We start from the raw sequence: 14,246 nt of genomic DNA on the forward strand, positions 1-14,246 counted from the left end.
TCTTAGGAATAAATATCACCAACAATTTGTCCTGGACCAGCCACACCAAAGCAATGGCTAAGAAAGCACACAAATGCCTCTACTTCCTATCACCAACCTGTTCCTATTCATTGTGAAATTGTGTTTGCAAAGTAGAACGACGATTTGAATAAGAAATCAGCTGGCGTCTTTCCAAGTATACATTAGGAAGAATCTACTCTTTTAGAAGATGTGAATGTAAGATGGGGAGAAAAATTGGTGGATGTCCCAGGACAAAATGAAAATTCAAATCCATGCAATAAATGCTATGAACCAGAATTACAGTTGGAGGAATAAAAGTCCACAAGATGTGTAATATAGTACATTTGCATGTTCTGATTGGGCATCAAATTAATGATTTGTGAAAGCAAGAACTTTTTTTCCAGAGCTTAAAAATGTAAAAGTTATGATGATGTGAGTTATGGTAGGCTTAACAAAGAGCACACTTTTTCCATCCCACCCCACACACGTGGGTTTGTAGCTTCTCATATTCTATGCAGACAGAATATAGGTCATTTGATTTAACATTTATTTTGAAATAGTTTGCTGATTTTTAAAAATAAAAACAGAGTTGGACCTGTGGTGTGGCACAAGTAACATCATAGCATAAGTGAAAAGTTACTTTAAATTAGTAATGAAATACCCTTTCAAAAATTAATCTCTTGAAATAGATCCATCTCCAAAAAATATTTAAGTTAAATCAAACGTTACAATTTCTTTCGGTAGACACACAATGCTGGAGTAACTCAGCGGGTCATGCAGCATCTCAGGAGACGTTTCAACCCTTCTTCAGGCATTGGTTGGGTGTTGCAGAGATGGGTTCATCAGCCATTGCGGTGCACTGTACCCCATCAAACTAGGAAGACAGTGGGTTAATTCCTGATCTATAGTGATGTGGAGGACCCAATATCACAATAGTCTCAACTACCGAGGTCAGTCCTCAGTCAAATTAGCGTCTCAGTGAAGAGGGAAGAAACAGTGGGTCTTTAGATTTTTATGCCTGCAAGCTTTGACCTGCATTTTCGGGGGTCTAGACCTACCAAAAGACCCGTCTCCACTCGTGTACTTTTGATCCCGCTACGTGCATGGGTTCTGGAGTTGATGGCAAACAAAAACTGACAGTTGCTGCCCTACACCACTGCTGAGTATTAATCATCCCAAAATGCACATTAAAGCCCGTACCTTGCGTTTAATTCAACATTGACGTACAGTAATAATAGATGTTACCAAATTAAAAATACCCAACCTATCCTAGTAAATAAGAAACCGACTTTCTCTATATTGGAATTGAATAAGGAACTCGTACCTCGGTGTATGACAGTCTTTATCTCATTGAATACCATGAGTCTCTGACAAAACCTTGAAAACATTGCTCTTTCTGACACCAGCAGCGCTGTGCCATTTTAAATCAGAAGCGCACTTCGCTGGTTCCTCCAGCCTCAAAGACAAAGCAAATGAAGATCGTTTATTTTGGTTTGCCTCCCATTGTGTACTTTTCTAAAGATAACGCTGTTAAATTCCTCTACCGTGTAGATGAACCCGCGGCCAGCGAGTTGCCCCGATCCAGGGGCCTCTGAGGAAAACGAGAAGTACTCCAGTTCCACGTTTTCAAAGAGATCCTTCCTTGACACCAGGAGGAAGTGAAAAGCTTCCAGTCTCTGCTCATGGCCACTGTACAACCGAGAGCATCAGAGTGTACCAAGGAAAGAGAGACGAAATAAACACTGTTGCAGAGGAGAAGACCTGTGGACCTTTAGTGTTATTCTGGAGGTGTCCTGTTCCAGGAATGAGGGCCGAAGCCTGGCAGCTCCCCAGATGAGTGAGTTGGGGAGAGTTTCTGGCTGTTAGCTCCCTGATTAGCGCTTGGACCCCGCGTCTGGAGCGGGGTTGCCAGTGTTGTTCCCGGGGTGGTGTCAGCCCCCCTCTCCCTGCCCTGTGCCGATCTCCGGGTGCAGTGGGCGCTCGCGTCCCTCGCCTCGCGCCCTCTCAGCGGCTCCTTCGCTGCTGTCTCTCCCGGCAAGATGGCGGACCTGGAGGCAGTGCTGGCTGATGTGAGCTATTTAATGGCGATGGAGAAAAGCAAATCGACTCCAGCTGCCAGAGCCAGCAAGAAAATTGTACTTCCAGAGCCCAGGTAAGGATTGAGCGAAAAAAATAACGAATACGAAGGGTAAAATGCCTCCATATCCGAATTTAAGAAATACACCCCGTTTGTCATGACAGGCGTTGCACCATCAAAACACAACAGCAGCAGCTGTCACTTATTGCATGAATTCGCGAAAACAGTTCATTATAAAACATCTGCAAACCTCAATTGTTAAAAAAACATAAGCTTAAGCAATCATATGTGCCCAATCTGTGTGTAAATCTGATAGGACTAGATCGAGAGTGGAATTCGAGACATTTTCTGCATCCCCGTCGTTGATATCACAATTTGAATGAATCGTAAAATTATCTTCTTTATTGTTTGATTATTTTAAAATTATCTCATTTCAATTAATCTAAAGGAAATCTCGTATGAAATGATTAGATATCGTGCTAGCTGGGTCATGGATATCTTTTAAAATCGAGAAATATATTTTCCTATTGCAGACAGTGGATGTAAACATAAAATAATAAAGGTTAAAATCATTTATTTTGCTCCTTTAATACCATCATATCTGTTTCTGTCATGGTCTGCAATTATGCATTCCAGTGAGAATTATATTTTAAAATGTGTTTGATTAATATCAATATAAATTAAAGAAACTGTTTTGTAAATACATTGGAGAAGGTGGTAAATGTATTTTTTTGGTTAAGATAGCACTGTTAGCAAGATTTAAGATAAGGCTTTCATTCAGTGCCTGAATTATGTGAGTTATTTGTTTGTGAAAAGCTTATATTAAGTAGGATTACATATGAATGCTGTATTATATAATGCTGAATGCAAAATTTGGTGTAGATTGTGCACCAAAATTAATTTTTAGAGGAAAATCTACATACATTTTATTTTTGAGAATAGGCCACTCATGCTAGGAGTAACACGATTGTGTGGGCTCTACGTTTCCTTCCTGGCTGATCTGAACAAACATAACCATGAAGCAGAGCATGCAACCTGCATTATGAGAACCTTCGCGAATAAGCTGTTTCTCAACTGTGAACGATAACTATTTGGAAATTTAAATGAAATCACATTGGGAAATGAAATTAATTGATGTCTGTGTGTGGATGCATTTTGTTAAATTGTTTGTATTCAATAACTGTAACTCAATCTGGCCTTTTAAGATTAAATGTTTGAGTCAGTAAATTGATGTGAAATCTGCTTACATTACTGCTAATTATTTTCAAATACTTTCAAAGAGACAGAGCTACCTGTAAACATGTTGCATATAGTATATGATTGAGTGATTGATTAAAATATATTGTTGAACTATAGAAAAGATCTGGATTATCAGTTATATGTAGTGCCTGTGCAGACTTAAAGTATTTAAAGTTGTTTAATTTTTCCCCAAAGAGACCCACTATGAATTTTGATCAAATTCTCAGTTTGATTGACCAGCTTGTAATTGTGGATTGGTGCATTTGCAGGAAATTAAGGAGTTGGCGGATTTTTCAGAGGATATGTAGTTGTTGAAATTGGTTTCGAAAATGAATGAGAAAACACATTATTTCTAGTTTTATGTCAAAGTAGCCATGCGTTTCTTAAGATGTTGTAAATTAAGTATTGGTGATAAAATATTCCCTCTTGTCCATATTTGTCCGCCTGAGATAAAAATATTTATAAGCAATTAATACCTTACTCCCTGCAATCCTTGAAAAAAATCCCTAAATTTGTTGAAAAAACCCAGGAGTTAAGCAGATGTAATTTCCTGCAGAGAACCTCTGTTTATAATATTATTTGAATCGCTGTAAATTACAGATGTGCTTTCACAAGCTGAAAAGCCCTTAACTCACTCCTGCAGCGACATGAATTATGAAGAGCTCTCTAGCTAATGAAAGAAGAGTCCGAATATATTCTGCCCTTGCTGGGATAGTTTGGAATACTTTATTTTTTAGATTTTGAATAACATTACTTAAAATCACCTTAGGTGTTCCCCTTTGGATTTGTGGTAAAACGTAGTAGTAAATAATGCGGACCTGAAGTCTCAGATTGGGTATCTAGTCTATGGAATATGCTGATTTAATGTGGGGTGGTAGAATTAATGTCAGTGGTCAGAGCAAGGGATTGGAAAAGTCAGCCAAGATTCTTAACTTCTAAGGTAGACACAAAATGCTGGAGCAACTCAGCCGTTCAGGCAGCATCTCGGGAGAGAAGGAATGGGTGACGTTTCGGGCTGAGACCCTTCTTCAGACTGAAGAAGGATCTCGACCAGAAACGTCACCCATTCCTTCTCTCCCGAGATGCTGCCTGACCAGCTGAGTTACTCCAGCATTTTGTGTCTACCTTCGATTTAAACCAGCATTTGCAGTTTTTTTTCCTTAACTTCTCGTTACCCAGTGTACTCTGCTGGAACATGTGGCAGATAATGTTCCCTCTATGGTTGAAAATGGTTCAAACTAAGTGAAGAATAGTCACTTGGGTAAGGTACCATATAGTCGCTTGTGTTCGTGGGACTATATCCCAGCACAAACGAATGCATTCACTTTTCATGGGTTACATTTAATATAGCCAGCTGATTGATGTACCAGAACACTTCCAGTGTTAATGTAGTTTGGAGAGGTCAAAACAATGACTGTTGGATATTTTTTATATTTTTATGGTTGTTGGAACAGGGAATATTGAAGGCTGAAATAAAGAGACTCTACTCTGTACCTGATTTGTGCTTTTCTAATCTTCATGAATAAAGCATTTTAGAAGGAGGATTTCTCAACTTCTGGTTGGGCCAGACCTAAATTTAGAAGCACCCATAGAGTAAAAATTCCTCTGCAGTCCTCAGATCTTATACAGGCCAAAGACAGCTTTGTTTTGCAATCTAATGCACTATGTTTGACCTATGAGATAATGATGTTAACACTTGTGTGCATGAGTTGTTCACACTGATAAGCATAACATTTAAAATTATATATACATTATCTGTGCACAAAAAAAATATACAAACATATTTTTAAATTGTTAAGATTTATCAAGTGTATATTTTAAAAGTTTGCTTCATGCATCATGCCTGGAATTAAATATTATTTGCAACTTTAAAATAATGAATTGTTCCTTGTGACATAGCCTATTCGCCAACAGTTGAAGTTGATTCAAGATACATTAAATTGGGTTTTTTTAATAAGAAGAATTTATTGCTTTCTTCAATAGTTAAGTGAATTTATCTCACAAGTGACAGCCATGAGAGTCTAGAAAAAAAGCCAGTTTCATCAGTGGTGTGTATTGATTTTATCTGGTTAGACTAGGTCTCTGTGTCCCTGGATTAGGGAGAGGAAGATGGTGCACCTTGTGATGGATTTTAGGTCAGTGTGGCTGTGCTAACTGCATCCATCCTACTAAGCAAAGCATTCCTTGTTGATGCTCTAATGTTAATAACTTGGAGAACAACCAACAATCACAGAGAATGAGAGTATGGAAGGATCCAGAACATTGAACACTTTGTTACATAAAATACGGCCAAATTTTTCAACATTTCTAAAAACATATTATGTGTCATTATCATTGCTACTGTTTGTGAGAGCTTGTTGTACACACTTTATTTAGTTTACATGTTTTCTGCACTGCAATAGCGAAAACACTTATTTGTCTGTAAAGGATGAAACTGTTATGTTTTAGATCTAGCAACTAGGGTTCATTCCTGACCTCAGGTGTTGTCTGTGGGGAGTTTGCACGTTCCACCCAGGTACTCTGCTTATGTTCAACAATCCAGATATGTTGGTGGAAGCTTAATTGATTACTGTGAATTACCATAGGTGTAGGAAGGTGTAGTAAGTTAATGGGCTTGTGGGAGAGATTAGGTTACAGGAAAATAAACGGTGGAATGGGATTACTCTGATTCGATGGACCGTGACATTGTTCTACGTCATAAGAACATTGAAGGATATTGGAAAACCTTTTTTGTCCTGAAAGCGACAAGAAAGATGTATATATGTAAATCTTCCTTACTTTTAACATGTTAGGTTGGCAACCAGCAGAGAGAACAACATTTATTTCAGACTGAAGAAGGATCCCAACTGGAAACGTCACCTATCCATGTTCTCCAGAGATGTTCCCTGACCCGCTGAGTTACTCCAGCACTTTGTGCCTTATTTTGTGTTCCCTTTCTCTGCTTTGAATTGTCTTGTGCAGATATATTTAATTCCATCTATAACTAACAGAATATAAGTTGAAGTCTAGCATTGTCTAAAACTACTGCAGTTGTCTGGGGAATTAATGGTGGCACTAATGGACTCTTGGTTAAACATGAATCCCCATGAACCAGGAGCTTAGAGATATTAAAGTCAGTCTGCTAGAATATCTTTCCTTTATTTCCTTTTATGAAACTGTCTGAACTTTTTATTGTAGCAGGTGTTAATGGCAGGAATATCTAGTTTGTTCTGTACTATAAAGCTTGAGGTCTTAATGTGGGAAACATTCACCAATAAAGAAATATCAATATTGTTTTAATTAATGTAAAAAGAGAAAAATAGGCACAGCACTTTTTAAAACTTACTTCAATTTAATCAAGGCCAATAATACTCATTTCCAACCATGTGGTAATGCTCTTTGATCCTTTATGACATATTTTTAAAATCAAGCCTTTGTAAATGTAGCTTCCTAACCATCATACACATTTACCATTGCTGCCTCCACTGTAATTAATAGTTTCTTCAAAATGTTATTAGGTCTTGACATGTATCTTGTCTCTTTAAAGTCCACGTTGGCTGTCTTTGAATAAATTCCGTATTTCAAATTGTTTATTAAGTTTATCATCAACTATAAATGTTGTGATTTTATCCACTTCCAACATTAAACTGAACTGTCTGCAGTTTCCAATTTTATCTCCCTCATTTTTTTAATTAGAAATATGCATTGGCTACTCTCTCGTTCAGTGTATGATTTGCATATACAGATAATTAAAATTTGTGGACAATTTCTCTGGATGCTGGCCCCTTTCAACAAATTGCTGGTGCGTTTCATTAGGCTTTGGTGACTTACTTATCTTGAATTCTACATGGTCATGGTTCCGGAAGGAATGGAAAAATTACCAAGTGATCTTTCACTGGACGAGTTCAGTACTTTGGATAAATATATGATGGATTTGATCCTCCTTGGGAGAAGCAAATTACTCTCTCCCATTTACTGTGTGAGATGAGATTAACTGATTGACATCATCATGTCATCATCATTGTGTGCCTTGCAATTTGCACAATACACTGAACTGTTGGGTCATTGAAGCCTTCTTGACGTTACTACACGCAGGGAGCAGAGCTATTCTGAAAAAAATCTTGGGATTAATTTATGTCATCATTGTTTTATGGAACATAGAACAGTACAGCACAGGATCGGCCCTTTGGCCTACGATATTAGTGTCGAACATGATGCCTAGCTAAACTGATCTCATCTGCCCTGCACATATCCCTCTATTCCCTGCACGTCCATGTGCCTATCCAAAAGCCTTTTAAACTGCCTCAACCACCACCCCTGGCAATGCGTTCCAGGCCCTCACCCTCTGTATCAAAAAGTCTTGTCCCACATATCTCCATTAAACATTCCCCCTCTTACCTTATAGCTATGCCCTCTCTATGTTGGATATTTCCTCCGTGGGAAAAAGATTCTGACTGTCTACCCTATCTATGCCTCTCATAATTTTATACACTTCTATCAAGTCTCCCCCCAACCTCCATCGTTCCAGAGAAAACAATCCAAGTCCATTCAACCTCTCCCTTTATCTGTAATCCTTTCATTCAAGCAACATTCTGGTAAACCATCTCTGTGCCTTCTCCAAAGTTTCCACATCCTTCCTATAATGGGGCAACCTGAACTGTGCTCAATCCTCCAAATGCGGCATAACCTAAGTCCTATAGAGCTGCATCATGACTTCCTCACTTCCTTATATTCTATGCCCCTTGTAATAAAGACAAGCATACCAAATGCTTTCTTTACCACCCTATCTGCTTGTGCTGGCACCTTTAAAGAGCTACAAGACCAAGTGGACCCGTTGGGCCCAAACCTCTCCTGCATTGGTGCAGCACCTTCTCCACCCCCATTCCCCCCTCCCCTCTCCCCCCCCGCACTCCCCTCTCCCCCTCCCTCCCTCCCACCCTCCCTCCCCATCCCTCCCCTCCCCCTCTCCTCCCCCCACACCCTCCCTCCACCACTCCCCTCCCTCCACGCCCCCTTCCCCCTCCACGCCCCCTTCCCCCTCCCCAATCCACCCCTCAACCCCCCTTATCTCCCTCCCTCCACCCCCCCTCCCTCCCCTTCCCTTCCCCTCCCCCTTCACCCCACTCCATCCCCCTCAACCACCTTTTTCCCTTCCCTCCCTCCCCCTCCCTCCAACCCCCTCCCTCCCTCCCCCATCCCTCCCTTCCTAGGAGATAGATTTAAACTTTAAAATTTGAATAACTAAAAATATAACTCCGATTTCAATGAAACTTCTTCCATTAACATCAAAGGGAGGACGGTGAATAAGGTGGGTCTAAAATTGACTCGCTATCGTGTACCGTTTTGGTTGTAGTTCAGGAACAAACAAACAAACAAATGAGAGTTTTAGTATATAGATGAACTTGGATTACAAGATCCCACTGCACATCAATGCTGTGTCATTAATTGCATACTCTCCCCTCAACCTCCCAAAGTGCAACTTGCTCGGGTTAAACTTTATCTGCCATTTTTCCACCTATTTCAGCAGCTGATCGAAATCCCGTTGTATCTACTGACAGCCTTCCTCACTTTCTGGAACTCCTCCAATTTTGGTGTTGTCAGCAAATTTACCAATCCACCTACACTTACGTCTAGGTCATTTGTATACATCACAAACAACAGAAGTCCCAGTACAGATCCCTGCAGAACTCCACTGGTCACAGACCTCCAGCCTATTTTACCTTCTAGAATATCTACCTTTCACCACAACCCTCTGTCTTCTATGAATGAGCCCATTCCGAATCCATATCACCAAGTGATCAGAAATCCCGTTCATCTTGATCGTCTGGATAAGCCTACCACGAGGGACCTCATCAAAGCCTTACTAAAATCCATGTTATCAACATCCACTTCCCTACCTTCATCAATCTCCTTTGTCACCTCCTCAAAAAACTCAATCACGTTAGTGAGACACGATCTGCCGTGTACAAAGCCGTGAATTTACTGGATAAAGTGAAAAAACATTATTGATTGAAAACAAACAGATTAGAAGGCTGCATTTATATAGAAAATTAGTTCAGTTAGCAGAAGAAAATCGAGGTAGGCTGTTTTATTAAAGACAAAATAATGCCAAATTTAGGTAAAATTAATCAAGTTGGAAAGATGGATTTTGAAATGGCTTCTAAATGAACAGAGAAGTTAAAAGGCAGAGGGATTCATAAGGATTTCAGTGTTATTGGTTGACTGTGAAGTGAGGGTAGAATGTAAGTCGTGAGTCAGGACGAGAAGAGCTATGGATAAAGATACACTGAAAGAACTAGCAGAGAAAAGGGTTGGCAATATTATTGACAGGTCTTGCTTTTGTATTTGGCTGCATGAGATCTTGCATTAGTGCCTCCTACAGTGATTGAAAGCTGAAAGTAATACAGCTTAACACCGAAATTTAGGTGGCTAGAGATCTATCAGTACTGGCAGTGGTGGTGGCAGCAATTTTAGATGATGAATGAGTGAAGCGAATAATTCATTGGTGTAATTAAGATTCCTCAATGGGCTTCTTTTAGCTTTTAGATAACAGTAAATCTAAAAAAAAGCCCTTTGGGAGCCTGTTGTTAATGTTTTCAAGTTAGCTCTATTTGTTCTTGTAATCAATACAGAAATCACAACTGAAACACTTTAATCCTTGGTCTTCTATCTTCTAGTGCAATGCTCTATTGTTGTCCAACTAATGGGATTTGGTGGTATTTGGTTAAATCAAATGATAATCTAAATAATGTAGTGAGAATGAATTCATTGGCAATTATTAATTGGGAGGTTTAGTAGTTTGGGCCAGGTCCTTAGAATAATTTTATTAAGAAGAATATGATTATCCAGTGGATAATGAGACTGAGGTTCTCTGCTGTTGTAATTTCCATTTCCATTTCCCATATCGTACCTTTACCTGCAGAAAAAGGTTAAGGTGTCCAAGTGCACTGGTTAGCAATGGAGTGGGGTTGGATTGGGGATGGTCATTTGTGCTTTAGGATAAATGAAGATTGGAATAAGTTTCATTATGGGATCATGGGAGTAATTAAGGACACGGGTGAATGAATTCTCCAGAGGATATGGAAGGAAGGAGTGGCTCAACACCAAAGAGGGTCAAATTTGGATCAGCATTAACCATGAGTTAAGAGCTTATGGTTTGGAAGAGAGATTGTAACGTTGGGTGACCAAAGGAAAGTAGAAAAACTGAATTAAAAATGGAAAAACATTTTCTTTTGAAAAAGTTATCGTCTACGAGGATACGACAGGATTTGAGGCCCTGAGCTATAGAAAGAGGTTGGGCAGGATAGGACTTTTTCCTTGGAGCGGTAGGTTGAGGGGTGATTGTATGGAGGTGTATAAAATCATGAGGGGAATAGATACTGTGAATACACAGAGTCTCACCCAGCGTAGGGGAATCAAGAACCAGAGGACATTAAGTTTAAGGTAAGAGGGGGAAGATATAATGGGAACTGAGGAACAGATTTTTCATACAGAGGGTGGTGGGTATATGGAACAAGATGCCAGATGAGGTATTTGAGACAGGTACTCTAACAACATTTAAAAGACATGTAGGAGCCATTTGTGTTCACTAGCTGTCTTAGCATATTATATTACTTTGTATCCTGCTGTATTATTTTTGGGCACTTGGGGATTGTCGTGAGATGAATACTAGGCTTACATATATGGGCATATGTGCATATATGGACTGGGAGGAGCCAGGGGAGGAGCCAGAATTATGAGTATAATTGGGAAGACAGTGACATTATGCGTTAGACACAATAGGAGCCTGCTAAGATACAGCTTCTTAGCAAGTCAATAACAAATTATACAATGGGAAATATACTAATCTGTTTGTATTACTACTTCAATAAATGACTAACAAAACTGAAACATCATGAAGATTTCTGTTGTTTTGGGTCAAGAAATATCGCCCCACTCCTTCATCATACGGTAAGCTTCAGGACTTTATTGGGAAGGACTAAAGTTACCGTTACAGACATGTGAACAGATACATGGTTACGAAAGGTTGGGACGGATATGGATCAAATACGGGCAGGTCAGATAGCATAGATGGGGCATCTTGGTTGGCATGAGTAAGTTGGACGGATGGATTTGTTTCCGTGCTGTATGAATGAATGAATGAATGAATGAATAAGTTTATTGGCCAAGTATGTGCATATACAAGGAATGTGCCTTGGTGCTCAAATGACATCACAAACTTACAGTTAACAATTAAGAATAAAGCATAAACACATCAAAACAATAAGGATACAACATTACGGTCTAAACATGTGGGTGAAAATAAACCAGAGCAAAAAAGAGACTACAGACTTTGGTTATTGAGTAGAACTACTCCTCGTGAAAAAAAAGCTGTTTTTATGTCTGGCTGTGGCTGCTTTGACAGTCCGGAGTCGCCTTCCAGAGGGAAGTGCTTCAAAGATTTTGTGGCCAGGATGAGAAGTGTCAGAGATGATCTTGCCCACTCGCATCCTGGCCCTTGCAGTGTACAGTTCATCATTGGGGGGAAGGTTGCAGCCAACAACCTTCTCAGCTGATCGAACGATTCGTTGCAGCCTCCGGATGTCGTGCTTGGTGGCTGACCATGATGGAGAAGGTGAGGACGGACTCAATGGTAGCAATATAGAATTGGAACATCATTGACTCTATGACCATGCCGATGCATTTAATATAATACAGCATTTACCACCTCATTTATAATTTATTAATCAGATATCATTGAGAAATTAATTAATTATATCAGTCAGTGGTAAAATACATCTGATTTAGAATCAACATGATGCTCTTTAATTAAACAATATTTTTTATTCTTAATTTTCAGTATACGCAGTGTTATGCAAAAATACTTGGAGGAAAGAGATGAATTGACCTTTGAGAAGATCTTCAACCAGAAAATTGGTGAGTGTTAAAATTGCATGTTCCCATGATAATGGTTATGTGATACAGGGGATTGATTTTCTAAATTCTGTTTTTAATAGTGTCATACAAACAACAGGCATGTTATCAAAAGAATTTTGAAATCCAATCATTTGAATACTGGTTGAGCCTGATGTTCATTTTTTCCTGCTTGATCATTTTTCTCATCTTTTTATTCACTTCTTTCTTGAAGTTGTAACTTTTGCAGGGTCCTGAATTGCATGTGTTTACGACTGCCCACTCCTTAATTCCTTATCGCAATCAAGATTCTTCATGTCTAACTTCATGCAAAATAATGAAAATGTTACAGTTGGACAGGGTTTTGCACCAGAGCTTGACTCGGACTGGCATGAAAATCCATGTTGGTTTCCACCCTTGTCACATGCCTGAGATTGTAAAAGTAAATAAAAATAGAATTGGGCAGAGTCAAGTTTGCTCATAAAAGAAATATCAGCTTTGACAAATTACATTTAAAGTTTTTTGAAGTTATGACGCAGGGCAATGGCAAATTATTTGATATGGCCTCTTTGGACTTCGTGAAGGCCTTTGATAAAATATTATTCAATAATGTTAGATTGCGAGATACTGACATTGAGGATTCAATGAACATGGGAAGAATGTACAGCCATTTTTCGTTTGGAGGCTGTGACTAGTGGATTGCTGCAAGGATTGGCATTGGACACATCTGTTCACAATTATCACAATGATTTGGATGGGGGATCCAGGTTTGCTGATGATACAAAACTGGTTGCTGTTGTGGGTTGAGAGGCTGCAAGGAATATGAACAGGTTAAGTGTGTGGGTAAGGAAGCGGGAAAAGAATGTAACATGGAAAAATATAGGTCATAAATTGGTAGAAAAATAGAAGAGCAGAGTATTTGTTTTGAAAATATTGATGTTCGTAGCGACAACACTGTCCTTGCATAAGAGTCACTGAATGTAAATGTGCATGAATCGCAAGCACTCAGCAAGGATTACAGTATGTTATTGCACGAGGAATTGAACACAGGAAAAGAGACATCTTGCTCCAATTATATAGAGCCTTGGTGAAATTGTCTTTAGTATATGGGTACAAGGATTGGTGTCCCTAACTAAGGAGAGGTATAATGAGCGATAAAGGAATTGTGGTGAAGGTTCATCAGATTAAATCATGGGATTGCAGGGTTATTATATGAGGAGATGTTAAGCAAACTGCATATTTACTCTCTTTGGAAGAATGAGGAGCGATCTGATTGAAACATTTTAAAATGGGGTTTCACAGAGTTGAAGTGGAGTTAATGATTCCCACGATAGACTGAGTCCCATGGCTGGGGTGTCAAGAACAAGCATTCTTGGTGTCAAATGGCCAACTCCTAATTTTGAGACCATGAAGCCTGGTTCTAAACTCTTTAACTGGGGAAAACATAATTTTCATATTTACTTTGCTGAGCTCTCTTTGAATTTTGTATGTGTCAATGAGGTCTTCTCTCAGTTGCAGAGAACAGAGGCCTGGCTTCCTCAATCTCTTGTCATGTATTAGGCCCACCATCTCAGAAGACAATCTGGTGAACCCTCACCACACTTTCTACATGACAAATATATCCTTCTTTAAAAAAATAGACAAAAATTGTATATAATGCCCTGGGTCCTGTATAATTGTTGTGAGACATCCCTATTTTCTATATTCAAATCCTTTTGCAATAATGGCCAACATACTATTTACCTTCCTAATTGCTTGCTCTACCTGCAATTTCCTCTCTCATTTGTTTTCACTCTCCCTCCTTTGAGAAGCAGAATTATAGTTTGCTCCCCTCCATTTGCAGGAAACGTTTCAAAATCTGTAGAATTTTAATGATGACCAAAGCATTCACATAACCACTGATTTCAAAATTCTGAGATGTAGATCATCAGATGCCTGGCATTTAACTATTTCAGGCTCATTAATTTCTTTAAATTCATTTTCACTGGGCCCTTGGATCGACGGTATTACTGGGAGTTTTTTTTCCTGTATATTCATGTTTTAAATTCTCCATTCTGGA

General features: G+C 39.1%; 1 protein-coding gene across 2 annotated transcripts in view; it reads left to right on the top strand.

Moving 5' to 3' along the window:
* The first annotated feature begins 1,383 nt into the window (after positions 1–1,383).
* The window catches only part of grk3 (G protein-coupled receptor kinase 3), a 185,863-nt gene continuing 173,000 nt past the window's right edge, over positions 1,384–14,246 (top strand). For both annotated transcript variants that reach the window (XM_078421459.1, XM_078421460.1), the window contains exons 1-2: positions 1,384–2,152; positions 12,135–12,211. In XM_078421459.1, coding sequence (XP_078277585.1) covers positions 2,040–2,152; positions 12,135–12,211 — 190 coding nt within the window. In that variant the 5' untranslated portion in view covers positions 1,384–2,039. The remainder of the gene's footprint in view (positions 2,153–12,134; positions 12,212–14,246) is intronic.

Source organism: Rhinoraja longicauda, chromosome 25, assembly GCF_053455715.1.
Source record: "Rhinoraja longicauda isolate Sanriku21f chromosome 25, sRhiLon1.1, whole genome shotgun sequence".
Lineage (NCBI taxonomy): Eukaryota > Metazoa > Chordata > Chondrichthyes > Rajiformes > Arhynchobatidae > Rhinoraja > Rhinoraja longicauda.